This window comes from Theropithecus gelada, chromosome 4 (genome assembly GCF_003255815.1).
Source record: "Theropithecus gelada isolate Dixy chromosome 4, Tgel_1.0, whole genome shotgun sequence".
NCBI lineage: Eukaryota > Metazoa > Chordata > Mammalia > Primates > Cercopithecidae > Theropithecus > Theropithecus gelada.
The window spans coordinates 143,813,175-143,838,965 of NC_037671.1; the positions used below are offsets into that span (position 1 = coordinate 143,813,175).

Consider the following 25,791-nt stretch of genomic DNA (forward strand, 5'->3'; position numbering starts at 1 on the left):
GCGTGGAAAAGCAAATCCCGGGCTGGCATTGTCAAAACAACACTGACTCCATGAAGTGATAGGAAACGATGGCCAGGATCCAGACATGTCCTTTGGAGTTAAAGCAATGAGAGCTGAAAACCAACGGCCAGAAGGAGCTTGATGTTTTCCTCCCCTTGGGTTATGATTTTCTAATAGATGGAAGAAGCAAGTTTGGGCATTTGGGGATTTTTTTAAAATAAGAAAAAAGTGTTACATAAGAATACATTTGTTTTAATTAATTTTGGTATTTGCTAGTTTTCTATTTTTAAAATTTCCTGCCTATAAAAATTTCAGACAAAGAAACGTAAAGGAGAAACAGGTCTTCTCATTAATTTAGCATATCACTCACTAAGCTTCCTTCAGGCCTGGATGGCTGTTTGTTAACACAGTCCTGTGTAAACATCTTAGCGGATGTGGGGGAGAGTAGGCCTGATTTTATCAGTAGGAAAGGATCAACCTACTTCTAGAAAGAACATAATATGGTATTTTTATGTCCAACCGCTCTAAAGGTGAGGTGTACTGTAGTCAGTCAAATATTACGCTCTTCTCTGAAGGAGTAATTTATTCTTTTCTTCATAAGAATAGGTCCCATAAAAGGATTTCTACTATCTAAAAAAGAGAAAAAGCAAGTAGCAAAAGAATCCAGACAAAGAAGAATTAAAATACTCAATATCTCCCTTTTAAAATTTTTGTTGACTTCATCTGAATTTCTCTCTGAAACAATCCCCCAATGATGCTAGTGACACTACACATAGCTAGCTAGATTAGATACAGATAGATGGATGGCTGTTACAGAAATCAAAGGATGATAAATGCTCTGTGTACAGACATGAAACCCTGCCATCTGGCCTCAATAGTAACAAGATCAGTTCATATTATCAGTGACCAGGACCGGATACTGCCTTTCAGCCACAACTGAGGAGCAGGGGCAACTGCTAAAAGAGAACAAGCAGAACAACCATTAAAAGCAGAGGCAGGCCCAGCGTGGTGTCTCATGCCTGTAATCCCAGCACTTGGGGAGGCCGGGGAGGGCGGATCACCTGAGGTCAGGAGTTCGAGACCAGCCTGGCTAACATGGTGAAACCCTCATCTCTACTAAAAAAACAAAAATTAGCTGGGTGTGGTGGTACGCGCCTGTAGTCCCAGCTACTCGGGAGGCTGAGGCAGGAGAATTGCTTGAGCATGAGACAGGGAGGTTGCAATGAGCTGAGATCATGCCACTGCACTCCAGCCTGGGTGACAGAGCGAGACACCATCTCAAACAAAACAACAATAACAACAACAACAACAACAATGACGGAAATATACATAAGTTGTTTTATCCTCAGTCCTCTAGTGGCCCTCAAACTGTTGAGTCTCAGCACCCTTTTGTAATCTTCAAAAGAAATGGGCACCCCAAATAATTTATGTAAGTAATTTACTACATTGGAAAATTAAAATTTTCCAATTTACTACATTGGAAAATTAAAATAATTTAAAAATACTTTTCTTATTTCATTTAAAATAATAATTACATGCCCATTAACATATACAATTTTTCAAAAAAGTTATATTTTACAAAACAAAACAAAAAATTAGTGAGAAGACTGACACAATTTCACATTTTTGCATATCTCTTTCTTGTTTGCCTTGATAGGAGACAGTTGGATACTCATGCCTGCCCTACTTTCAATCCTTTGCTATATGTTGTTTTGGCTGTAATACATCAAGAAAAGTCAGCCTCACACAGTAATACAGTCAGAAAAACAAACGATATTTTAACAGACTTTTCACACAATTGTGGATATTTTTCTTTGATACTATAATAGTCAACAGGTGGTTTCTTTTTTTAAAGGTTAATTGCGTTATAAAATTACAAATTACATCAATGAATTTTTGTATTGTTACATTAAAATCCATTGGTCTATCTTGTACTTTACATATATTGTTTTCCATGTATGATCTTATAATGTCATGCTTTGGTCATTTGGAAAATACTGGCTCACTGAATTATGCAGATCTTTCAAATATTGACACGTTCCATTATACAATGTCAGAAAACCACATTTGTTAATATCATCATCAATCTAATAGGAAAAGTATTTGTGTCAAGTTCATGGTAGCATGTACAAGTTTCCCAAAATTCTATTTTTTTTTGTTGTTGTTTTTTTGTTTTTTTTTGAGACGGAGTCTGGCTCTGTCGCCCAGGCTGGAGTGCAGTGGCCGGATCTCAGCTCACTGCAAGCTCTGCCTCCCGGGTTCACGCCATTCTCCTGCCTCAGGCTCCCGAGCAGCTGGGACTACAGGTGCCCGCCACTTCGCCCAGCTAGTTTTTTGTATTTTTTAGTAGAGACGGGGTTTCACCGTGTTAGCCAGGATGGTCTCGATCTCCTGATCTCGTGATCCACCCGTCTCGGCCTCCCAAAGTGCTGGGATTACAGGCTTGAGCCACCGCACCCGGCCCCAAAATTCTATTTTTTATTTAGAAACTTGCATTATAATCATTGGCATAACTACTGTGACTTTTCCTTGAAGTGACAAGCTCATTTTCAAGAATATGGCTCCCAATTACCTAGCCTAAATAACCATTTTTTAAGTTGTTCTTTCAAGTAAAAATGTTGAATCCATGAAACAGTAAGTGGCTAGTTCAGCTTGCAACTCAAACACCCAAGAGCTTTTCCTTGACGCAACTACCATTTTTCATAATTCAGCAGGAGTGATTTATGAGTACTTTCCATTTCATCTCATAGAACATGACAAAGGTGTGTACTCAAGGGTTGATATTTACTAGAATCACTAATTTTTTTTTTTTTTTTTTTTTTTTACTGTTTCATTAGGCACATTCATAAGTGAAACTGGTATCCTTTTTTTAAATGCTACTAAGAATACAATGGGGGCTGGTGTGGTGGCTCATGCCTGTAATCCCAGCTTTGGGAGACCAAGGGAAAGGGATCGCTCAAGCCTAAAAGTTTGAGGCCAGTCTGGGAAATATAATGAGACCTTGTCTCTACCAAAAAAAAAAAAAAAAAAAAAAAAAAAAATTGAAGATTGGCTGAGCATGGCAGTGTGCACCTGTAGTCCCAGCTACTCAGAGGGGCCGAGGTGGGAAGATCGCTTGAACCCAGCATGAGCCCAGGAGGCAGAGGTTGCAATGAGCTGAGATCATGCCACTGTACTCCAGCCTGAGTGACACAGTGAAACCCTGTCCCACAAAAAAGAAAAAAAAAAAAGAAAGAATACGAGTATTAGTACTATTTGGTGTTTGTTTGCCTTTGTTCTCAGTGAGGCTTCAGCAGTTTCACCTAACACTGTAGGTGTAAATATCAACATTTTAGAAAAGGAAGAAAGTCTTTTAAAGTACCACTATTAAACAGCAGAGGCAGAGAGAGAGATGAGATATAGAGTACATATGTATTCACAAAATTTAAGTACGTAAACACCCACTAAGTGCAAGACATGGTGTACTGGCTTAGTAAATATGACTAAGACATGTATTACATGTCTTAATATATTATATTATTATAATAAAAATAGTTTTGACCTTGTGGGCCTCTTCAGAGGTCTCAAGGACTTCCAGTGATCTGTTGACCACACTTAGGTAAGTGGTAACCTTGATTATAGCCCTAAGGTTTCAACGGCTAGGCTTCCAGAGCTACAGACACATTTTAGCATATGGATTTTAGCATATTCTTTCCTATTATTCTTTAAGAAAAGTACTTCTAAAGTAACAGTGAGGTATCTAAGAACATGACATTAAAATATAAAGAAAAAACCCAAATTAGAGTAAAATCTTAAGGCAATGTACTCTTGCCACAGCTGGGCATCTCAATATTCTTCACTTGTTTTCAGTTGCTATTTAATCTACTACTGTTTTTCCAAATCAGCTTGAGAACATTTCTTTCAGCTACTCTGGATCTTTATGCCCCTTCTCAAAATCATCTGAAGAGTCTTAAGTGCAGGCTTCTAGGATCAAAAGTCCTTGTGCAATACTTTCTCCCATCCTAAAGGTAATTATACTGGCAAGAAACCTTTATCTGGCAGCTTAAAATTAAGTAGAGAAAAACAGGCTGTTTGCTCTTCCAATTTCCCAACTCTTAAAAATTCAGGCTCCCTCTTATTGTATAGTCACGAAGAAACAGAGAATGTTAGGAAGCAGAATGGTCTACCTACTCTCTATAAAACTCTCATAGTCATTAATACAAAGGAATGAATTTCCTTTCTATCCACATGACCAGCTTGTTACAGGTTATCATCCCCACACTACTCTGGCCAGATCTTCCCTTTCTTATTAATAGCTTTAAATGTGCTTATATGTCATCACAGTTGGAGTTACATATGAAAAATACACAATCCAGTTTCCTGGTAACACAATCTTGATGACAGAAGCCTGTTTATTAAAGGAGCCATGCCCTTTTCTCCTTTTCTAAACATTTCTCAACAAAATCTGTGCTGCTTTTGTGCTTCCTCTCCCTCGACGAGTACAGTACCATAAAGAGCTACAATAATGCGAATCTTCTGACTTACGTTGACCCCACTGTCCACTACTGGGATTCAGATAGTTAGGATAAAGGCCTTGTGGTTTTTCCAGTTTGTTCAGTACTGTTCGAATATTCATTACCTATAACAGAAAATAAAATGTTACTGTGAAAATCTGAAAAACAATTTTCATGCCATTCTTCTTCTTCTTGAACATATTTTTGCATTTTAGAAAAAATAAGTTGACTTAAACGATGCAGAGTTAGAACAAAGATAATTGCTGTTAGCTTATTATTACAAACATAATAGCAGTAAGTGAATCTAGTCACACTGATTAGTTATCTACCATTAGCCAGATGCCATCCTAGGAACAAGGGGCCAGTGGATAAACAAAGTCACCGTACTCTTAGAATTATGCATCCTAGTGGGATGGGACAGACAATAAATAAATAAATAGACAAATAAATACGTAAGTATAGTCATGTGTCACTTAATGACAGGGATACATGCTGGGAAACACAGGCATTTTCACTGTTGTACAAACATCATAGAGTACACTGTCACAAATGTAGTTGGCACAGCCTACTGTTTGTAGGCTACAAACCTGTGTAGTGTATGTTACTCTACTGAAGTATTTGTGTATCTAAACATAGAAAAGTACACTATAAAAGATGAAAAACGATACCTTTCTATAGGGTTATACATTTTATAACCATATATATAAAAATACAGGGCACTTTGTATAGAACACTTTTCATGAATGAAACTTGCAGGACTAGAAGTTGCAGTGGATGAGTTAGTAAGTGAGTAATGAGTGAATGTGAAGGCCTGGGACATTACTGTGTACTACTGTAAACTTTATAAACATGGTATACTTAGCCATTATCAATACATTTGTAAAAGTATTTTTCTTTCTTCAATAATAAATTAACCTTAGATTACTGTAATTTTACTTTATAAGCTTTTTGATTTTAAAAAAATTTTGACTCTTTTATAATAACCGTTAGCTTAAAACACACTTTGTATAGTTGTACCAAAATATTTTCTTTCTTTATATTCTTATCTGTAAGCCTTTTTCTATTTAAAATTTCTTTTTAAAGTTGTTGAACTTTTTAAACTTTTTGTTAAAAACTAAGACACATATACACACTAGCTTTGGACTACACAGAGCAGGACCATCAATATCACTGCCTTCCACCTCTACATCTTATCCCACTGGAAGGTCTTTCAGGGGCAGTAGCATGCATGGAGCTGTCAACTCCTGTGATAACAATGCCTTCAAGAGGAATACCTCTAGAAGGACCTTGCTTCTACAGGTAACTTAAAAAAAAAGTGGTACATTCTAAAATAACAGTAAACATGATAGTAGTACATAAATCAGTAATGCAGTCATTTACTTTATCAAATATTATGTACTGTACATAATTATATGTACTATACTTTTATATGACTGGCAGTAGAGTATGTTTATGCCATCACCACCACAAACATGTAAGTAATGCATTGCACTATGACATTATGACGACTATGATGTCACAAGGCTGTAGGAATTTTTTCAACTCCATTATAAACTTACAGGACCACTGTCATATATGTGGTCCATTGCTGACTGAAACACTGTTAAGTAACATCTAACTGTATAGTTTATCAGGAGATGGTAAATACTGTGGAAAAAAATAAGAGGGTGCTATGGATTGAGCTGCATACCCCTAAATTCATATGCTGAAACCCTGCTTCCCAATGTGATTGTATTTGGAGATTTATTTGGAGATGGCAATTAGGTTATGACGGTAGAGCATTAAATGGGATTAGTGCCCTCATAAGAGACACAAGAGCTCTCTCTCTGTGATTCCTTCTCTCCCTCAGAGCACGAAGATGACGTCATGTGAAGAAACACTGGGACAGTGCTCATCGTCTAAAAGTCCAGGGAAGAGGCTCAGAATGAAACCTACCTCATTGGTAGTTTGATCTTGGATTTCCCAGCCTCCAGAACTGTAAGGAAGAAATTTCTGTTGTTTCTGGCTGCATTTTTGTTACGGTAGTCGGAGCTGATTGAGAGTAATGGGACAGGGTGATGTGGAGAGGCTATCCCATATTAGTCAGAGTGGCCTGGCAAGGCAGAGGTGTTTGAGCAGAATATTAAAGAAGTGAGGGAGCAGGCCACGTGGATATGTGAAGGAAGAGCGCTCGGAACAGAGAGGGGAGCAAGTACAAAGGCCCTGAGGAAACAGCAGGTTTGCAAGGCCACTGAGGCCAGAGGTGAAGAGGCAAAGGGGAGCATGTCAGCAGGCAGAGGAGAGGAGAGGAGAGCCAGGGCCCAGGCCACCCAGGCCCCACAGGTCACAGTAAGGGCGTATTTCACTCTTCAGTGTCATGGGAAGGCTGAGGGGGCAAGAGAGGAAGTGGTGGTCAGGTGGCTACTGTATAGTCCAGGTGACATGATGGATCCCAGATCAGGACAGCAGTAGAGGCAGCGAGACACCCAAAGGATTTCTTAGTGGATCTGGGCCTGGGGTTTACCAAAAAGAAGAACCAGGAGGATCTCAAGATCTTTGGGCTGACCACTGGGTACAGTGAGATGCCATTTACCAAGACAGCAAAGACTGGAGGAGAAGCAGGTCTAGGCGTTGAGCCTGAGGCATTTTAAGTGGGACTTGTCTATCGGACCTCTTCGTGGAGATGTTTAATAAACAGATATAGAGTCTGGAGTTCAGGAACGGGTTGGGACTGAAATAATAAACTTGGAGTCTAGAGTATAGAGATGGTATGCCAAGCCCAGAGACTGGATGTAACAATGTAGGGAGTGACTATAAAAAAGAAGAGGCACAGGATTGAGTGCTAGGGCTTTCCAATATTTAGAGGTTGGGGTGTTGAGGAGGACACAAAAAGGAAGACAGAAGGAGCATCCAGCAAAAAAGGAGAAAAACTGGGAGCGTATTACATGCCATGCGCAAAGTGTATCTCAGGAACGAAGAACCGATTGACTGTGTCGAATGCTGAGAGTGCAAGGAAGATGAAGGGGAGAATGGGTAAGTGACTTTAGCACTGTGGTGCTCACTGGTCACTGCGACAGGTGTGGCTGGGGGAAAAGTCCTACTGAAGCAGGTTCAAGAGACTTGAAAAGCAGACAACAAAGACGACTCTTTCAAGGAATTTTACTGTAAAGGGAAGCCAAAAAGCAGGTTGAAAATAAAGGTAGAGTGATGGGGGGAACATGAATTTATCGAAATATCGATGGGTTTGCTTTTGGAAAATGAGGGACCAATTCAGGTGCAACATCACATTTGTGTAACACTTTCAGTCTGTATTTCACATAGTTGGCTCATGCAGTGCATTTAGTACCAAATATTTTTAGATAAGGACACAAACTTCAGATGAGTTAAGCAACTAACTTAAGGTAGAGGGAACCAGAGGTGGAAGCCGTGTCCTCACATCCTGAGCTAGAGTGGCGCACTGGAAAGGCTGTAGGTTTACAGTTTGGCTAATTGAAATGCTGCATGTTGCAAAACTTCAGAAAGAGCTATAACAAATTTGGTTGTTATTTCCACCTCAAAAATTCCTAAACCTTCTCAGAGAGGATACTGTTTCTCATAAGTGTTGCTTTGCAGGCCAAGGCACATTGAAGAATCTCACCTTTTCAGCAAAGATGGGGTTTCCTGATAAGTGGCTCAAGTGCATAAACTCCAAATGCAGGGTTCCAAATTCTGCCAGAATACTGCTGCCTCCAGAGGCCCAGGGCCAGTTCCTTCCAATACCGCTAAAGAAGAGATGACATCGAAGAGTTATGGGTCAGACTAATTCCATTTTTCACTATCTAAATAGTAGACATGAAATAGACGGCTTTTAAAACAAGGCATCCTACCTAACAGTCCCCTCTAGATACTGTAAAACCAAGCACTGTTTTCTTTGGCTACCAGTTTTAGGGTTTGACTCCTGTCTCCAAATTGAAAATTACTGTTGACTTAATTTAGAAAAAAGCTGCTGAGTACTTGCTGTTGATGAACAGGCAAATCTTTTGGAAAGTACAGATGCTATATAGATGTATAACCATTCCACGTAGAATATAAAACAAAACCTGACCAAAACAGTCCCACCATGCCCAAATACCACATAAAGCTCTTCAACATTTTAATTAGTTTCAGCCTGAGAGTCCAAGGAATTTCGGACATTCACATTATGTACAAAATTTTATTTGGATAAAAGATAAATTTCCAAGATTCATTAATTATACACTCACTTCAACCCTCTCCAAATCTTCCCGCATTTACCAGACTTTCTTTCTTCCATGTGTCTTCACTCTATTTTATTTTTTTCTAAGCATATTACCTAAGGTGCTAACTCATTCCCTACTCTATACAACCTGTGATCAAGAATTCCAACAAAATTAGGTTATAAAATCTGGAAAGGTCAGAGGCATGAGCTTCAGAAATTACTGCTCCATGGCCTTTCTTGGAGAAATGCTTTTTTAAAAAACTAGGCCTTTTAAAACAGTTATAAACATACACACATCCAAATGCACATAAAGTGACTCCTGAGACATGGCAGTACTCTTGGGTACAGTTTATTTCTGGAGAGCCACTTAACACTTCAAAAAAGATGTGGTAATTCAAAAGAATAAAGTTCGTTATTCTTCTAATACATTCCCTTTCTGATAGCTAAAATCCCACACTTTTAGTTTAGAATGCACATTTAGTGCATGCCTACTATCTGCCAGGACTATACATGGCATTGGGTTACAAGCATGGTTATGATAATCAATCACTTTTTCTCAAAGACCTAATAGTGTAATGACAGAAAAAGAACTAAGCATAAATAGTTCCAATCACAGATGGTGAATGCCGAGATACATGTGTGAAGAGTTCTCTGAGCATCTAAAGCTGGGACACACAGTCCAGCGTGGTGGGGATGGATCACAGAAGAACTTCTTCAAGGAAGAGACTCCTGAGTTGATTCTTGAAGGGTAAGTACCAGTTGGTGAGGAAAAAATGATGAGAATCTGGGCAAGGAGAGAACACACGAGCAGAGGGGCTGGCCAGGAACGAGAAGCAGCTCTTAAGCTGCAGAATGGAGGGAATGGAGGTTGGTGGGAGAGAAGGCTGGAGGGATAGGCTGTAGCCAGGTCTTAACGGCTTGTGGAATTCTCTCTTTCTAAGGTAGACCCCATCAAAATGCTGCTCTTGGTGTTCACCCTCACTTTGTTTTTGCCATATATCAGTCACAGCTCTGGGTAAACCCTTTCAGTCCTGTCCTGGCATCTGCCGCCAGGCTGCTGAGGAATGCTGAGGAAGAGAGAAACCATGAGGATGACTGGCGCTTACAGTCCTGGGCTCGCCTCACTCTCACTTCTTGCTCCTTTCTACAGCAAAACCTAGAGTTTCCTCCAAAACACTGACATACAGTACATCTAAGAAAAAGTAAAGAGAAATAAGACACAGAGATCTGAAAACGATATATTCATTTATTTTACAAAATGCCCTAAATTTATTAGGTTCTGGGAATGTGAGTCAGTTTTTATTCTCATAGTTGGCTTATAAAAAAGAATTTCCAATCATCCAAATAGGATGAATAGCTACTTTCAAAGTTTATTAACATATGGCAAATGCACATGGTAATTGGTCATTAACTAGTTGTCACGACATGTCAATGTTTTTTGTTTTTTGTTTTTTTTTTTTTTTTTTGCGACAGACTCCTGCTCTGTTGCCCAGGCTGGAGTGCAGTGGCGTGATCTTGGCTCACTGCAAGCTCCGCCTCCCAGGTTCATGCCATTCTCCTGCCTCAGTCTCCCGAGTAGCTGGGACCACAGGGCCCGCCACCACACCTGGCTAATTTTCTGTATTTTTTTTAGTAGAGACAGGGTTTCACAGTGCTGGCCAGGATGGTCTCGATCTCCTGACCTCGTGATCTGCCCGCCTTGGCCTCCCAAAGTGCTGGAATTACAGGCGTGAGCCACCGTACCTGGCCAACATATCAATGTTTTATTCCAATCACTCCATCACTGACCAATGCCAATAAGCCTATTTAGCAAAACTACAAATTTCTGTGGTCTGGAGAAATATTAAAAACAAAGCTGCAACATAAGGCAATATCAGGGTAAGAGGAGATGACTTTATCCTGGAAAAGAAAGAGAACACAGTGCTGAGGAAGCCCAGCCTGCCTTCCAGATCTTAGGGACTGGTTAAGTTCGGGGATTAGAGCATATGGTAGCACACTCAGATGAGAAAGTTAAGCAATATATATATATACTAAACTAAACCTCATATTACTTTATATCCATGTATTTGTTCTCTGCCATTAATGTGGTGAATCAAGAGAAAACCAGAGATATACTGGAAAAGCCTTCAGTATGTTTAGAAACATTTCTTAACATTTAATTTAAAGAGTTAAATGTATCCTTCCTCCCTCTTTGTACACGTTCATACCAGAAGGAAAATGGTACTCTTTTCTGTCACCACCCTCCCAACCCCCAACCATGGAAGCAAGAACATTAAAATCACTAGCAGAGGAAATGTTATGCGAATAGAAAGAAAACCGGATTTAGAATATAAAGCATGTTTATATGAAAGGACAGCTTTGGTTACCATTCATTCAGTCTGCAGAATTAATGTATTTCAGTAAGATTACTTATGAGATCAACGGTTGTACTGGCTCTTAAATATAAGTCAGGGAAGGGGTTCAATAAATTAGAGATAGTACAACTATAGACATTAGATGAGGACATGGGGCACCCATCTATCTACCACAGGCCGCCACAGTTGAAATGTGTGTGTGTCTCAGAGAAATGGCTGCCTCCTGTCTTGCATAGCAAGCATGTAAGCTTTGGTCACTCATAGATTAAGGGAGATGAACAGAATGATTTCTAAAGTTATTTTTGTCTTTAAATTCTATAAATCTACTGAGGAATCTATGTATTTGTAAGGCTTTAATCTTTAAAACGATGTATGGACACAGGCATTTGACACAAAATGGAGGGTTGGTGACAAAAGGAAATGAGGTCAGAGAGAGTTTAGCTCCCTTGGTCTGGTGCGGGGGTCCCAGTGTCTCAGGCATCCCCGGTTATGAAAGGTGAGGCATTCTAGACTGCTGGGCCAAAAATGAATTTTATCTATGGCAGTGGGAGATTTAAAATGTCTCTAACTTCAGTTCCACTATGACATTATTTTAAACACAGCTATGGTGTTATCTGGCCTATTTTACAAAAACTAATCATATTTAGAAAAATATTTCAAAGATAAAATAATAGTTTGTGTTCAGAAACCATTAGTTCCATAAGACAGGCATGAAATGAAAGAATATTTAAATATTACCAATCTTGTTACAATGACTACATTTTAAGCCAAGATGACGAGTCGGCCAGTGCAAATGTATACACAAAAAGGCAATTAATGTGATCTGGGGAGCTGCCAAGTGTTTGGTTCAAAGGATTCTGCAGCAGAACTTCAACTTCTACATTATTCTAATTATTTATGTTTCTTCCAATTCCTACTTCTTCCATTTTAAATTGGAGTATTACTTAATGTATATGTTTCAATTTTAAAATTTTCAGTATTCTATAAAGGTAATAAATATTTAAAAAGAATATATCACAACTAAAATAATTGATTTTGGCAACTATAAATAGAAACGTCTCTTTAAAGGAATTGAGTCACTATGATCTTTTCAAAGTGTGGAATGCTTTTGTTGCTTTGGAGGCTGTAATTTGAATGTAGTTTATTAACTGTGGTAATATACTTCATTCTACTTTACTCAAAAACAAGAAGGCATAATTATTTACAGACCTCAGAGCTCTGAGAGCAATGGGCTTTATGTGCTTTTCCTCCTGTCTCCTGGGAATGGTTAATAGAGCCAGAGGAAGGAACCGCAGTACTAATGGTGCTAATCTATTCATATCTGAATCCTATGGGAGAGATGCTAACTCTTTTCCTAGAGCCTGTAATGATTCAACTAGTTGGAGGATTGTTCTGGATTGATGGTGTATTCTTTCAAAATAATCTTAAATTAAGGTAACTCAAGGTACAGGTTGCTGTGTGCGATGTATCATTCTGGTAATCCCAGCACTCTGGGAAGTTGAGGCAGCCAGATCACTTGTGTCCAGGAGTTCGAGACCATCCTGGGCAACATGGTGAGACCCTATCTCTACAAAAAATACAAAAATTAGATGGGCATGGTGACGTGCACCTGTAGTCCCAGCTACTTGGGAAGTGGTAGCAGGAGTGGATCACTTGAGCCTGGCAGGTGGAGGTTGCAGTGAGCTGTGATTGCCACTGCACTCCAGTCATGGTGGTAGAGTAAGACCCTGTCTCAAAAAAAGAAAAAAGAAAGGTATAGGTTACAGTGACTGTCCCAATACAATTTGGATCATTAACACATATATTTGGCTACCTATTATCATCAAATGTACCAGATAATTTATAGAACTGAAGCAATTCTAAAAATTGCCAGATGAATATGTAAACAAAGCATTAAATAGTTATAAAGTCTTGATTAGCTATGACTTTCGATTTATTCTTCCTCACTGCTTGCTATTTTATGCAAAATGGGAAATGAACCAAAATTATTTTTCTTGAGAATTCTGGTTTGAATAATTTCTCAGCCGTAAGCAAACTTCATTCAAGTTCATAGTCCAGAATACAGTTGACTCCTTGGGGTTATACAGTTATCAATTTTTGGAAGAAAAAGATTCCCTCACATCCCATACAACTATTGCAAAGCCTTAGTCATGTACGCAAATAGAATGGCACACAGGGATATTTAATTCAAAAGAGCAGATAATCCAATATTATTCCTTTTGGACTTTAGCACAGATTGGGAAAGAATAATCAAAAATGTCATGAATGACTGTGTCATTTAGCTGTATTCTCAAAGTGAATTGATGTTTAGATAAAGCAATTTCGGCTTCACTTACAAATGCGTCCTTCCTGAAAAGGTTTGCACAGTGCCGATCTTTCAAGTTTACATTCTTAAGACCTCACTAAAAGCTGGAATAACAATTCCAGGGGACTGGCATTCTAAGACTAGCCACAATTCTATTGCAGCTTGCAGAAACTCTGACTGTGGAGGACTACTTCCCAATGACTATCCCTCTGGGGAAAGGTGGCTAATAGAGGGCAGCTATTTACTGAATTAATCCATAAACCCCAGCTTCCTGCTTCCAAACAGCAGCAGGGTAAATCTCCACAGAATTTCCACACAACTTTTTAACTAAGGGTCAAAATAATGTTTAAAATTAAGTCATATCTTGCTCCATCTCATAACGGGTAGTTGTTTTAGACAGAGCTGCAACTGAACATGGAACAATTTAGTTTACTCTGACTCTCAGTACTGCTGTTCTTACATCTGACCATCTTGGGCTGTGGGGGAAGATGGGGATTATGAAGACAAAGATGGTGAAAGGCGCTCTCTGATTCCACAAATAACCTGCTCCTGAGGTTCAAAGATGCCATAATTCTCGTTCTCATCTATCTTTTGGGTAAGATCTCCTTGCTAACGTCTATCAACAAATTGTCGATAAGTCGAGTGCAGTAATTGCAGATAAGCTGAGTGCAGTTTCTGTCCAGTTACTGGGCAGGTTGGGATATTCTATCACTAGCTTCAAAGACATCACCAAAAAGGCGAGCAGAACTGATGAAAAAGCAGTTTGGTGTATTTAGTTGGCATGCATATACACCACTTAAAAAAAAAAATCAGTCCTACATGTTGCTTTAAATATACACTGCATTTTTCACAAACATTTTCCATGCCAATCAATGTACATCATTATTGCTGTTGAGTGCATACTATCTGACTAAATAGATGTATTATTTTAAAACATTTTCAAAGGACATATTCCGATTTATTTAAACTCACTGTAGCACTGGACACTGAAGCTAATTTATTTTTATCTTTTTGCCACTATAAACAATTCAGTGGTGTGTCTGGTTTCATTTTTTCCCATTCCTGTCATGTTTATGAATCATTTCTTTTTAAAGCTAACTTATTTTCAGACAAAAATGTCTACAAAGATTCCAGCTGGAAGACGTTGGTTTAATTATCTAAACTGATAATGAGGAAGGACTTGGGAATGTGTATTAGAGACATAAACATCCAATACTTACACAGCTATTTCTCTTTACAGTGTGGGCCAATAATATCCCACCTCATTTGGTAGCCTCCATAGCCTTTGGGATACTGCACATCCATCCACCTGTTGTAAATCATCATACTGACTCCTTTTAAAACTGGGGAGGGGGAATCTACACACAATCATTTATATCAAGATATTTTTCTAATAGGCTTCAAGATGGAATAGAAGCATAGTATATTCCATCTTCGGAAATAATAATATATGAAATTAGTTTGCCCAACATCTCTTAAAATTTCCCCTTACTTTGATTTTAGATACAACTGTCCCATCATTGTAAGAGTTAAACACATAGCTTCATTTCAAAACAGTACTTAAGACACTAACACCATAGTGAAATTCGGCTATGTCTGTCCATCTCTGTCTTTCATTCTATGGGTCTGTGGATCATCTATGGCTCAAGCCACATGAAATTAGTACAGACTTCAGGCTTTTAGTAACTCTCCAAATTTTGTCGTATGGTCTCTTATGGTAAACAGTGTGGCCAGTATTACTTGCTTCTCCTAGTTTCTAAGATCATCAGCAACAGAGATCCCTGCATCATGCACATGTTTTATTCCAAAGTCTACAGCAGTGCCAAGAAACAGAGGTGCTCAATACGTGCTTAATTTAATAAAACCGAAAAGCAAAAACAAAGAGGTTGTGTCATTGGCTCTCACCCCAAACTTATATCTGGATAATCTAATCCCATATTTAGTGTCACCACATACATGCTCCTCTGATAGCCAATTTAAGGAAAACTTCCTCTTCCAGGCTGATCCCATGATTTACTATCACAAATTTACAATGGTCTGAAGTGACTTCTAAGAGTCAAGAAAAGGTGAAATGAGGAAAATAATGACAGGGTGGCAACTTCTTACGAAGGCTTAAATTTTATTCAATTTAAATGATTGTTTTTTTTTCTGAATCTCTGTCTTTCCTATTTTTGTGATGTTAAGCTTATCTTTTTTTTTTTTAATGAAATAATAGTAGGTTTTTTTTTTGTTGTTTTTTTTTTGTTTTTTTTTGAGATGGAGTCTCACTCTGTTGCCCAGGCTGGAATGCAGTAGTGTGATCTTGGCTCACTGCAACCTCCACCTCCCGGGTTCAAGCAATTCTCCTGCCTTAGCCTCCTGAGTAGCTGGGATTACAGGTGCCCGCCACCGTGCCTGGCTAAGTTTTTGTATTTGTAGTAGTAGAGACGGGGTTTCACCATGTTACCCAGGATGGTCTCGATCTCCTGACCTCATGATCTGCCTGCCTCAGCTTCCCAAAGTACTGGTATTACAGGTGTGAGCCACTGTGCCTGGCCAATAGTAGGGTTTTTTTTTTTTTTTTTTTTTTTTTTGGTATACTTTTTAAATGAAATAAAAACACTGGTAACCTAAGGCCAGTCTCTCAGTAATTAGGAAAATTTTACCTGGCCCATGAAAGCTACAAGTCTGGCACCATTAGTCTCAGGGCCCAGCTGAAGCACCAGAGCAATTACTATTGGAAAGAACAGTTCACTATCAATTATGCCAAAAGTAATGTTAGTTTTTGGCAGAAATTCTGAGGCATAAAGGACAATATTAAGTGATTCTGTTCAACAGGTTAAAAAGTAAGCACTTCGGGGATGCATCTTGCCAAACTCAGCAACTTACAACTGAGCCAGTCAGTCTGGCATAATTTACGGAGCGCTTACTCCATGCCTGTTACCGTGCCATCCAAACACCAAACGCCTTAGGAAATATGCTCAGGTTGTTTTTGATGACCAAGATGTCCTACCCTGAAATGTTGGAGGATTGGGGTCTCAATTGCAACTCAATTAAATTTTGTTCTGACAGCTGAGTAGAGGAAAAATAGTTTTTGGAAAACCATTTCTGTTCTTCCTCTGGGCATTACTTAGCCAAGATCAAGAGGCTCTAATTAAACTTCTATAAAATAAATTGAACTTCATCTGACTGGTATATGAAATACACTGATATCTTATTACCCATTTCAGCAGATCCTTACTGTAGGTCTTTTCCAGATATTAAACTACTTAGGATTAAGTGGAAAGGATTCATTCCTTGAGGCCTAATACATTCATCATCACTACACCTCAGAGTGAGTAATCAACTGTTTTAAGGCAGGATCAGTAAAATGGATGCTAGTAAGGAACCCATAGGGAGAAAATGGTATTCAAATTCCCAAATGATGAATTAATATGAAGGGAGTTTAGGAAAACAGATGATGTCTAGGTAATCAGGATCAATAATTAGGATGTAATTTTTAAGCTGCATGAGGTAAGTTTAGATATTTCTCTTCAAATTAAATGAATCTACCCAACCAAAAGAAACCAGACAGTTAATTAAACCATCTCATAATTTAAAATGGCAGCTTTTCTTACCTTTTTTTAATGAAAGAAGTAATGCACAAATAAAAATGTGCACACAGCTTGTGATAAAAACAAACAGATTCAGAGATTACTCTCAAACAGATGCTGAAGAATAAAGCTACCAAACTACTTCATTCTCATTTTCCTGCCTTCTGCCTACAACTTATGGTTTGGAGGCTGTTGGATGCTGTGTTATGAAACACTTTGGCAACTAAAATTTTAAAAGCATAAAGATGAAAGAAAAAGACAAAATAATAAAAAGGACAATAAAGAATAAAAAATGAGGAAAACTCAGCAATAAAGATAATCTTTTCAATGGAACATAAACTACTACAACGAAATCAGTGTGTACCCTGTTTTGGTCCTTAGAAACACCTTTATATAAAATACAGTCAGTGTTAAAGGACAATCTGCATCTAATCAGCTCTATGCTGCCTTGCGACATCTTCTGTGTTTAACTTCTCGTGCAAATCTAAAGGCAGAAAAACAATTGTTTCTTTTACTAGCACCACCGCTCCCTCAAAAAGATAGTTACATAGTAGATGCCATTTTATAACTGCTGCATTTATAATAAGGCAGTGACAAATCCATTTCTAACATATCACAGTAATCCATTATATTTTCTATGAAATAGAAAACAAGGTTTATTACACAAGTTAAAATATTTTCATGTGGTGATAGTTTCAATTTATGTTTACCTTTAATTTACATGTTTATACATTTTCAGTGATTAAGATTATATTATTGGATAAATATATTGCAAATGTAATGAAACTCCTAAAAACTTTTTTTTTTTTAAGATGAATTCTTGCTCTGTCGGCCAGGCTCAAGTGCAGTGGCATGATCTTGGCTCACTGCAACCTCCGCCTCCTGGGTTCAAGCAATTCTCCTGCCTCAACCTCCTGAGTAGCTGGGATTATAGCCATGCACCACCACGCCTGGCTTAATTTTTGTATTTTTAGTAGAGATGGGGTTTCACCATGTTGGCTAGGCTGTTCTCGAACTCCCGACCTCGTGATCTGCCCGCCTTGGCCTCCTAAAGTGCTGGGATTCCAGGTATAAGCCACTGCGCCCAGCCCTAAAAACTTTTATAAAATAAGAATAATGCAAATGGAGCTACTTCTCATGCTCTGAACTTCTGGTAGCCTCCTAATAATGATCTTGACATTAAAAAATGTTTCAAAGGACAAAGTAACTGGCTGATAGTAAAACTGCATATTTTCTAGGAGAAATATTCAAAATATATCAGTGTTGACAGAAATAACTGCAGTTTATTAAAAAAAGTTTTAAAATTGTTTATAAAATGCAAAAAGTAAAAACATCACTATAGTATTTTGTATTTTTGTTTTGTTTTTTGAGACAGCGTCTCACTCTGTCACCCAAGTTGGAGTGCAGTGGCAGGATCTCAGCTCACTGCAGCCTCTGCTTCCTGGGTTCAAGCACTCTTCCCACCTCAGCCTCCCGAGTAGCTGGGACCACAGGCGCGTACCACCATGGCCGGCTAATGTTTTGTATTTTTGGTATAGATGGGGCTTCGCCACGTTACCCAGGCCGGTCTTGAACTTGTGAGTTCAAGTGATCTGCCTGCCTTGGCCTCCCAAAGTGCTGAGATTACAGGCATGAACCACCACACTTGGCCCACTATAGCATTTTGAAACAAATTACTGGCATTATTTTGCCTTTAAGGAAATACTCAGATAAATTAATGCTGACACAAGAAAACTAACTTTTGGAAACTGTACTTTTCAGAAAGCATTATAAAATGCAAAATAAAAATCTTAGAATAGCATTTTGAAATTAGAGATACTAATCATTCTCATTTTATCTTTAAGGAAAAGGAAGAAAGAAAAGAAAAACCTTTCTTCTTTATGTTCTGTTAATGGAATCTGGGCTTTACATGGCATCAAACATATAGTATGAGGTACATGGCAAAGGATACAGAAAAGTTTATGTAATAATTAGGCCCCAAACTCTCACTTCTAGGGAATCATTAGGGGTAGAGACTGGTAATGTGGTAAGAAGGGTCTCTAGGTGATAGATGAATCTAAAACAGCAGGAGAGAGGCTGAACTTCAGACTATTTATACTAGACTAATACTAGACTTTTCCAGATAGATCTGGTGTGAAATGATCTGTTGAGAAATAAAGCAATGAGCCAATGGGAAGATCCTACAATTTATGGATTGGGTCTACTCTTGGTACAAAGTATATCTTATGGTTGGGATGAGTTGCTTCTTTTTCCTTGAATGTCAATTTAAGGATAATAACAATATTTTTGGGCTACTTTTCTCTTTACTCAAAATGAAAATGTTTTCTTGGATCCTATGGGGGAAAGCAGATATTCTTAGAGCTTAAGATTACTTATTTCAGTTAACAGTGGAATGCCAATGTGAAAAATGGCTAAACTCTCTTGTAATGTGAAGTGCCAAATAGAAAATAAAACAGGTTGATGTGGTGGAGTCTGATGAGAAGCTTCTTTAGATTGGCTTGTTGTGAAGAACATGTAGAAGGCGAGATCTTCAAGCTGAGACCAGAAACGATCAAATGAACCTGCCAATGAAGACTGGGAGTAGCTCTTACAAGTGTCCTAAGTTAGGCATGAGTCTGCAAAGTGTGAAAATAGAAGGTTGGCTGGTGTAGCTGACAGTCAGTGAGGGGACTCCAGTGCCAGGGCGTCTGGAGAGCTGATAAAGGGGCAAATTACACAGGGCCATTAGGCCATATCAAGTGTTTCTTTGATCCTGTCTTCCCTCATCCCCAAATCCAGTTCTTCCTGACAACTCTTACCTCCCGAACATAGCTCCAGTTCCTCCATATCAGTCCATCTCTACTATCAGCACCCAGACCAGGCCACCAACCATCTGCCTCTTGCCTATATAATCATTTGCTTGCTTGGCTTCACTCTTCCTTTTATGGAACCTATTCTTCCCACAGTGTCCAGAGTGAACTTTAGAAATGCGAATCAGACTTTATCATCCCCTGTTTAAAAACCTGGAGTGATTTTCTTCCTAATTAGGTTCAGGAGAGAAAGTTATAGTAGTATATACAGTATGTAAAGTTTACTGTTTTAAACTATAAATATTTTTGTTTTTCACATCAGATAACACGTTGTATTAGGCTCACCTGCTCAATATCTTAGCTAATTACTGCTCTTGAATATTAAACCACCAAAGATCCTCAAATAAGGTCTTTTCATTCAATGTCCTTTACTTATAACATTGATAAGAAAAAAAAAAAAACTTGATTCTGGACTGGGTCCACTGTCTGTATGGAGTTTGCATGTTGTCTCATGTCTGCCTGGGTTTTGAGTACTCCAGCTTTTCCCCCACATCTCAAAGCTGTGCATGTTAGGTGAACTGGCACGTCTACATGGTCCTAGTCTGAATGAATGAATGAATGTGTACGTATGAATGCACCCTGCTCTGAGATGGCGTCCTGGCAAGGGCTGGTTCACACCTGGCACTCTGAGCTGCCAAGATAGGCTCTGACAACCAGTGACCCTGAACTAGAAAAACTGGGTAAATAATTATCTGTTTTATTAATCTTTCTTAAATGTTAAGTATAGCTCACATTTACTTCAATGTTTAATATTAGAAGTGCTTTGATCTTTAGAAGTTTGGTGATGTTTTTGTGACCATGAATGTGCCGTAGAAACTTAACCCTTGTTTATAACAATTAGCCAAGGGTAAAATTGGTTTGGTTATATATCATTTTGCTTAAAGCTGCAGTTTCAAAGTAATACTTGCCTACCCCATCTTACAGAGTTTTAGTGGGATCAGATGGAATAATACACATTAAAATGCTTTGAAACTACAGGGATTAGTCCAGCAAAACATTTTTATCTTTTTGGATTAAGCAATTGACATTTAGCTAACCAAAAGAAATCTGTTTTTTTTTTTTTTCCCTTCAATTTTAGACATCTACTAAAAAAAAAAAAATTCACCAAATGTTCACTTGGAGATAGAATTGCAACACAAGTAGTAATGAAACAATGTAAGGTATTCCCAAATTTAAAAGTGTAACAAATTGCTACTGTTAACAGCCAACTTTCTCAAAGCAATTTAATTGCTACACAACTACCAAATATGCAACATTTTTAAGAAGCTCTTATATGTCATAAGTCTTCCAGAAAAAGGTAATAAAAATATTTCTAATAGTAAGAGACAGCGACAGACATCAATGACACATTATACAACTTAGTAAGAAAAGCTAGGAAAACCTTTTTTTTTTTCTCAAAGGAATATCTTGCAGGTGGCTAAGTAATCAACTATGAGTTCTTACAGAATCATCATGTAAAAAATCCATACACTTTTGAATATCCACATGCACAGGAAATTAGTAAAAATTATTCTCTTTATCCCACCAGAAGAAGACTTTTACCACAATATTCATTTTAGAATGATTTTCAAAAGACTACCACAGAAATCTTTCTTCTGCCAAAACTTGTTCATTACGACAACTACTTTACTATGGACAATATATAAGGTTTGTAAAGGACATCATGATATTTGGAGTTGCTGATTCAGTCACCAGTGAACCCACTGGTCAAATGCAATACAAAATTTAAAGCTTAATTCCAAGAGGTAAAAATTTGATAACACAGGAATTTATTTTACTTGGCGAGTTTAAAGAGACATTGATTAAAATTTTAATTTAATTAAACATTACTTTCACGTAGTATCCTTTTGTATGTAAAATGGTTTAAATTTCCTTCTCTTTAGAATTAAATTTTAGAATTTGTTTTTGTAAACAAAGCAATGCATATAACCAATGTTAAACTGCTAGTCCTTCAGACTTATTGGTAATCCGCATTTAAAAAAAAAAAAAAGGCACCTTCTTTAAATGAGGACACTACAAGTAAGAGTTGTTTATGTAATTCAATTAATCACCACAATAACCTCGTAGGTGGTAGGATATTACTGTTTAGCAAAAGAAACTGGGACTCTACAAGGTTAAGTGACTTGCTCCAGTTATTAAGTGTCAGGGGTGGGTGGGTTTCCACACCAGGTCTGACTGGTTTAACAATGTGTGCTCTGCTTTTTTCAGAACTACAGAATGTCATTTTTCATATGAATACTTCTATATAGGTTAGCAGTTGAATTAGCCAATTTCCTGAGCCGAGGAGAGCAAAGGAAATTTATTAGCACTGAAAATTGAGATATCACCAATCTATATTTATTTGAAACAACATGGCATTAAGGAAAAACAATATGTACAAAACTGACTCATAATATACTTTTTTCTTTAAGAGTCCCCAGTGAAAACATGTTATAAAAAGACAATAAAAGAAAAACAATGCTGACATGTTGTAACAAAGAAAAAGAAGTCCAATTTTTTAATATCCCCGAAGCAAATTCTAAATGTATTCAGCAGGTCAACAACAGTTACAAGCGCAGTGCTTTAGCATTATCTGAAAAAATTTTTGAGCATAAAATACATTTTTCTATTTTTTAGGCTCCAATCTTTAATGACAATATTCTCTTTCTCTTTCAATATATAATTTTTATTAGATAATAAAATGTTTCAAAATATTAAAAAGCATAAAAAAGTAACCACAAATTTTACTTCCAATTCCTGCCCATTCCACACTTTTCCTATTCCCTCTCCACAGATAATCACGTTGTTTCTTCAATCACATTTTAAAGATAATTTTTGCATATACTGACAAATATGAATAGATATCCTCCTGTTACCTAATACCAGCAAACTAAACATACCATTAAGATCATATTCTTGTTTTGTATCTAGAATATTCAGAGACCCATTTTCTTTTCTTTCTTTCTTTTTTTTTTTTTTGAGACAGAGTCTCACTTCTGTCACCCAGGCTGGAGTGCAGAGGCACAATCTTGGCTCGCTGCAACCTCCGCCTCCTGGGTCCAAGCAATTCTCGTGCCTTAGCCTCCCCAGTACCTGGGATTACAGGTGATTTTTGTATTTTTAGTAGAGACAGGGTTTCACCAAGTTGGCCAGGCTGCTCTCAAACTCCTGACCTCAAGTAATCCACCCACCTTGGCCTCCCAAAGTGCTGGGATTATAGATGTGAGCCACTGTGCCCGGCCTCAGAGACCTACTTTCCAAAACTTTATTTTTAATGAAAAATGTCAAATACATAAAAAAGTAACAGCAAGAGTGAAATAAACACTTAAATTTACTCATATACCCACCATTTAGATTTAACAAATATTAATAATTATTTTGTAGTGGCGTCACCTATCTATATATAAGCATAATATTCTTTTTCCATATTAATATTCTTTTGGGAAATTATTTTGAAGAAGTCACAGATATCAATTCACTAAATATTTTAGTATGCATCTCCAAAAAGTAGGGAAATTCTCCTTTATGACCACAATACCATATGGCAACAAAGAACATTAACAATAATTTTCTCAAATGAAATAGTAGTACGTTGTCCATATTCAAACTTCCTCAACTGACTTAAAAATGTGAAGAACCATATTTTCCAGAGTTCATTTTTGCTACAGCACTGTTAGCATAAGATATACATTATATTTCTGGTTAATATAAAACGTATTACAGATAATAATACTTTTTAGCTAATAAACATCCTGAAGTGTTTTTTATTTTGGTTATTAGCTTATAGTATCTTTCATTTTTTTTTAAGGATTTTTTTTTTTTCCTTTTTTTTTGAGACAGGATCTCGTTTTGTTGCCCAGGCTGGATTGCAGTGGTGTGGCCATGGCTCACTGGAGCCTTGACCTCTTGAGCTCAAGCAATCTTCCTACCTCAGCCTCCCAAGTAGCTGAGACTACAGGTATATGCCACCATGCCTGACTAATTTTTTTAAGATTTTGTAGAGACAAGGTCTTGCTATGTTGCCCAAGCTGGTGTCAAACTCCTGAGCTCAAGGGATCCTCCTGCCAAAGCCTCCCAAAGTGCTGGGATTACAGGCATGAGCCACTATGCCCGGTCCACCTTTTATCTTTACAAAACAACAACAACACAAAATGATCTTGATTTCATTTTCACATTAGCATAGGGAAACTTCTTCACCATGACTGGTTTTCTACAGTTTAAAAATGCACAAAATTTCCTTTAAAATGTTATTTATATAATCACAGCTGAAATCCTGGGCAGAGTTTGGGAGTGAGGAGGAGAAAATCCAGCTTCTCTGGTGGCAGAATCTCTCTTCTCCTTACCCCATAAGCTCTCTCCTTCCTGACCTTGCCACTGGGATTCTATCTGGTATTCCCATTTTGTTATTCAAAAGGGAAGGGAAATCTGTTGTGCTGATGGCTGCACAACTCTGTGAATATACTCAAAACTATTGAATTGTACCCTTTAAGTGGATGAATTATATGGTATGTGAATTACATCTCAAAGTGGCTTAAAAAGGGGGGAAGAGAAGAAATAAGAAATAGGAAATTTCTAAAATATTCTGTGAACAAAATTAGTTCCCTATAGTGGAATTTAAAAATTTTCTATGTTTTTGTATTTACTGAAATAACAGTCGACTAATTAAACTACATAAACTAAAGCTCCTACTCATTCTACTATTTTAGTTACATAACAGTATTACAAGTGATATTTTTCTTAATGTAAGCATAGCGTATGCAGTTTACAAAACAATCAGGAATAATTTTTTGCTTATAAAACAAATCAAATAATTCTTTTAGCAGAAACCAAACAACACCAAATCTCATAAGTTTAAAGTTATCTGACTTTAAAAAAAGTAAGTAATCTTACATTTCATAGGTGGCACGACCATTCTGCAGGGATGTTTGGAAAAATGTACCAAATGTATTAATATTCATACTTACTAACTGAATTCATTTCTAGAAATTTACCCTAAAAATTATAATTTTATCCCCAAGAATACTTATATTCTCAAGTAAAAATATGTGGTTTATACATTATGGTAGTATTTATACTATTACAAAACTGAAAAGAGTTTGGATATCTAAAAACAGGAGACAGGTTAAAAGTTATGGCCTATTTAGGAGATCTGATATTATGCAGCTACTAAAGGTCAAGCTGTAAGAGGATGTTTAATGACAGAAAATTCTTTAGGATATTTTAAAAATGGAGGGACTTCTGGCCTCTAGTAATGGTGAAGAAAATTGGTCAGCAAATACTCTAGTAATAGCAATTGTAAAATCTGGGCATTTTATGTATATATCATAAAACTCAACTATTTAAAGGCATTAGAAAGTGACCAAAAGCAGGTGCAAACTAACAGAGCATTAACCATTGAAAGACAGCAACAGCAACAGCAATTAGTAAGAATTGGAGTTACAGACTTTTAAAAAAAATCTGATTTCAAAAAATTGCATTTCATTTTAAGATGGCACAGGAAAGACTGAAAGGCTGGCAGCGTAGCTGAAAGCTCAGGGTGGAATCCTGGAAACAAGTAAGCCATAGAAGAGGTGGGATCAAAACTCTGGTTATAATCTCTGCTGAAATCCCAGGATGACCACTAAATAAGACATGCTATAAGGGAGACACTGGGGATCACCAAGAAATAGCTGAGAGAAACCAGACGGATAGCTACCTTTGAAAGACAGACTGCACTAGATGAGATTTCATGTTTGCTACTTTATAGACTGTGAGTACTCCTGAACCCATGATCTACTCAGGACGCAGGAAGCGAAATCCTTACTGAAGTGTCAGAAGACAGAGCTTAGCAATGTCTACAAAATTTGCCAAAATCCTTGACTGAATGCTAAATTGCACAGGTACAGAGAAGATCCCCAGGGTGCCAGGTTGAAAACCAACAGCTGGAAACGGAAAGAACTGAGCAGAAATACCAGCTGTCACACACGGCAGGGGACACAGTTTATGGTTTGAATCCAAGAGAGTTAACTGCTAGGTAAACAAGAACAAAGTAATTCTCGGAAGAA

General features: G+C 37.6%; 1 protein-coding gene across 1 annotated transcript in view; it reads right to left on the reverse strand.

Moving 5' to 3' along the window:
- MAN1A1 (mannosidase alpha class 1A member 1) overlaps window positions 1-25,791 on the reverse strand; it is a 169,017-nt gene that overhangs the window by 17,920 nt on the left and 125,306 nt on the right. Inside the window, exons 7-8 of the mRNA XM_025384348.1 lie at window positions 8,110-8,233; window positions 4,525-4,618 (exon numbers count right to left, since the gene is read on the reverse strand). Of these exons, the coding sequence (XP_025240133.1) occupies window positions 4,525-4,618; window positions 8,110-8,233 (218 nt within the window). The remainder of the gene's footprint in view (window positions 1-4,524; window positions 4,619-8,109; window positions 8,234-25,791) is intronic.